Source organism: Echinops telfairi, unplaced genomic scaffold (genome assembly GCF_000313985.2).
Source record: "Echinops telfairi isolate 266 unplaced genomic scaffold, ASM31398v2 ScPeMD7_443;HRSCAF=831, whole genome shotgun sequence".
Taxonomy (NCBI): Eukaryota; Metazoa; Chordata; class Mammalia; order Afrosoricida; family Tenrecidae; genus Echinops; species Echinops telfairi.
In genome coordinates this window covers 7372727-7375961 of record NW_022104341.1, presented here as the reverse complement: position 1 = coordinate 7375961, position 3235 = coordinate 7372727, and the positions used below count along the sequence as shown (strand labels likewise).

General features: G+C 40.1%; 1 protein-coding gene and 1 non-coding gene across 2 annotated transcripts in view; both read right to left on the bottom strand.

Moving 5' to 3' along the window:
- The window catches only part of WDR47 (WD repeat domain 47), a 48909-nt gene that overhangs the window by 15218 nt on the left and 30456 nt on the right, over positions 1-3235 (bottom strand). Inside the window, exons 8-9 of the mRNA XM_013003783.2 lie at positions 2595-2685; positions 1421-1578 (exon numbers count right to left, since the gene is read on the bottom strand). Coding sequence (XP_012859237.1) covers positions 1421-1578; positions 2595-2685 — 249 coding nt within the window. The remainder of the gene's footprint in view (positions 1-1420; positions 1579-2594; positions 2686-3235) is intronic.
- On the bottom strand, positions 1809-1964 carry LOC115870269. The gene has a single exon (XR_004046636.1). It is a non-coding gene; the product is annotated as a U1 spliceosomal RNA (small nuclear RNA).

Genomic DNA, 3235 nt, shown 5'->3' with positions numbered 1-3235 from the left:
ATAGGAATTCCAGAACACTTCATTGTGCTCATGCGGAACTTATACATGGGTCAAGAGGCAGTTGTGAGACTATAACAAGGGCATACTGTATGTTTTAGAATCACTAAAGGTGTGTGCCAGGTTGCATCCTCTTACCATACTTGCTTAATCTGTCTGATGAGAAAGTAATCAGAGTCTGGAACATGTGAAGAAGAATGCAGCATCAGGATTGGATGAAGGCTTACTAACAACTTGCAATATGCAGATGACACACCTTGCTTGCTGAAAGTGAAGAGAAATTAAAGCACTTGGTGACAGAAGATGAAAGATTACAGCCTTCAGTGTGGATTGCAACTCAGTGTAAAGTAGACCAAAACCCTCACAATCGAAACAACAGGAAGCATCAAGGTAAATGGAGAAAAGGTTGAAGTTGTCAAGGATTTTTGTTTTGCTTGGATCCACAATCAGTGCTCTCAGAAGCAGTAGCCAAGAGATGAAAAGACATGTTGCATTAGGTAAATCTGCTGCACAAGAGCTTTTTAGAGTATTGAAAAGTATGTTTATCTAAGGTGTGCCTGACCCAAACTAAGGTATTTTCCATTGCCTCATATACATATGAAAGTTGGACAATGAATAAGGAAGACAAAAAAAGAATCCATGCATTTGAATTGTGGTGCTAGAGAAAGATACTGAAAGTACCACGGACCACTGGAAGGACAAACTGATCTGTCTTGGAATAAGTACAGCCAGAAAGCTCCTTAGAGGCGAGCATGGTGAGACTTTGTCTCACAGACTTTGGACATGTTATCCAGAGAGAGCAGTCCCTGGAGAAGGACATCATGCTTGGTAAAGTAGAGGGGCAGCAAATGAAGCAGACTCTCGAGAAGAGTAATTGAATGGTGGCTGCAACAATGGGTTCAGGCCTGGGAATGGCTGCGAGGATGGCCCAGGACTGAATGAACAGTGTTTGGTTCTGGGGTGCCTGGGGTCACCGTGAGTCAGAACTGACTCAATGGCACCGAACGACAACAAAAACATTAGAAGACTAAGGAGCCTGACAGTGCTGTTGGAGGCCGCGAGTTCACACCCACCCGCTATCTGTTCCTTTAAATATTTACACCTTCGGAAGCCCTAGAAAATAAAATAGGCCACGCATGTAAACAAAAAACACAAAAATCACTTGCTTTTGAAAGCAGAGAGTCTAAGTAATTACTATGTAATCTATCGGGGTCTCTATGAGTCAGAATTGACTGGATGGTTATGAAGTTCTTGCAGGTCTAAGAATACTAGGAGCCCTAGCGGTGGAAGGTTAAGGGCTCAGCTGTCAAAGGTTGGTGCTCCCAAGGGAAAGATTTACAGCCTTTAAAAGCCTAAGAGGCAATTCCACTCTGACAGCAACAGATTTTGGGTAGCTAAGTTCAAAAAAGGCATGCATCCTTACCTTGGGTCAATTACTTCGGGATAGGCACACACTCTCAGAGTTTTGGAATTTGAGCCAACAGCATATAAACCACCACCTGGATGAAAAGCCACAGCTCTCACAGCTTGTGTATCCTCGAGAGTATTAATGCAAACAAACTGCTTTTTTGATTTGTCATCCTATGAAGAGTAGAGAGGAAAGTCACCCTATAAAAAGTGAAAGACTTGAAGGACCTTCATCTTTACCCCATTTAAATTCATCAGACCATATTATTCCTCCCTGAATAACTGCTGGTCCCAATCATACAGTCTTTTAAGTAGTATATCCAAACTCCAGTATTTCTAATTTTTTGCTATACATTGCTAAACTAAGTTCAAATAAACATTCAAGTTTTTCTTTCTTTCTTTTTTTGGAGAACGCAGTCCCCCACGACCACAAATCATGCAGTCGAGTTTCCCACATATGGGGAAATCGCAGGGGTCAGCACATCCCGAGTGCAATTGATAAGCCTCACTCTGGGAAAACCACTTTCCTGATCATGGTATCTCCCCTGCCAGGTCAGTATTAAACATTCAAGTTTTTTATCTATGGTGAAATTACAAGGGGGCTTTGAAAAGTTTGTGGAAAAGTCCCATTATCTTTTAAATCCATTTTGCTACAAATTTTCAAAGGCCCCTTGTGTAATATGTATTATCATATTAAGTTTTCTTTTGGCTGTCAAAAAAATAAAATAGGTCACATATATAAATAACAACAGAAACAAATATCACTGTTTGCAGCAGCGGAAAGTATAAGGAACTACTATTTAATCTATTTAGTATTAAAAAAAAAAAGTTTATCATTATCTCCAGCAACCAGTATTTCTAACTGAAATGGTGAATTGCCATACTGTTAAAATGAACATTTAATTTGAGCTTCATCCTAAACTGTGAACCTGCCTGTTCACAGCCTTTTTCTGAGGAAAACAAATTACAGCAGTTCTGTGTGAAAGTGTGGGTGATCCCTGCTACTGGTGTCACCTGAAACTATCCTGTAGGCTACCCTTAAAATACCAACACAAGTCAAGGATGCACACAAAGGGAAAGCACTTTGGCTCTGATTCTATTGTGAGGGCTCTACAATCCATAGTGACTAGACCCATGAAAAGATAGTGCCTTTCCCTACCCAAGCTTTTATCTACATATTCATGCAATACGTTCGCATTGTGGGGTAGAGGGAAAACCCCATGTATCAAATTATGCTTGTCTTGTGGAACACAATTCTTTAAGTTCTTTGTATGGATCTGACTAGAAGTGATACACATTCCAGAAGTCCATATACAATAAGTTTGTTTGCCAAACAAAGAGCACAGTGTGGATAGGAGACAGAGGGAGGGGATGGCCTGTGGCACAGTAACAATAATTTTTAAAATGTGTTGCTGTTTTTTAAATAGCTTTTAAATAAATGCCTGTATTTCTAGTTTCTTGAAAACCTAAAGAACTAGGAAAGCTGGGCCTGCATATTTCTTTGTGCAAGGGACAAATATTCCTATGTGCTTCCCATGAAAATTGCTGGCTTTACTAATTTGTTATTTGGCCCTTCTAAGCATTTCAGATAAGGTCCCTGTTTAAGGGGTTAAAACATGAATTAGGAAACAAGATAGTATGAAACTACACACTACTTAGGAAAATACATTTGGTGCCAAAGCAAAGACATGGATTGTTAAGAAATCTAAATGGGGTATAAGTGATAGCTGAACAAATTAACCAGCGTTCAGAGAAGTACATAGCCCCAACTCCCGTGTCAAGATCACGGCTGGGCTGTTATGAATACTGCCCAGTGTGCTTTTTGAGGCAA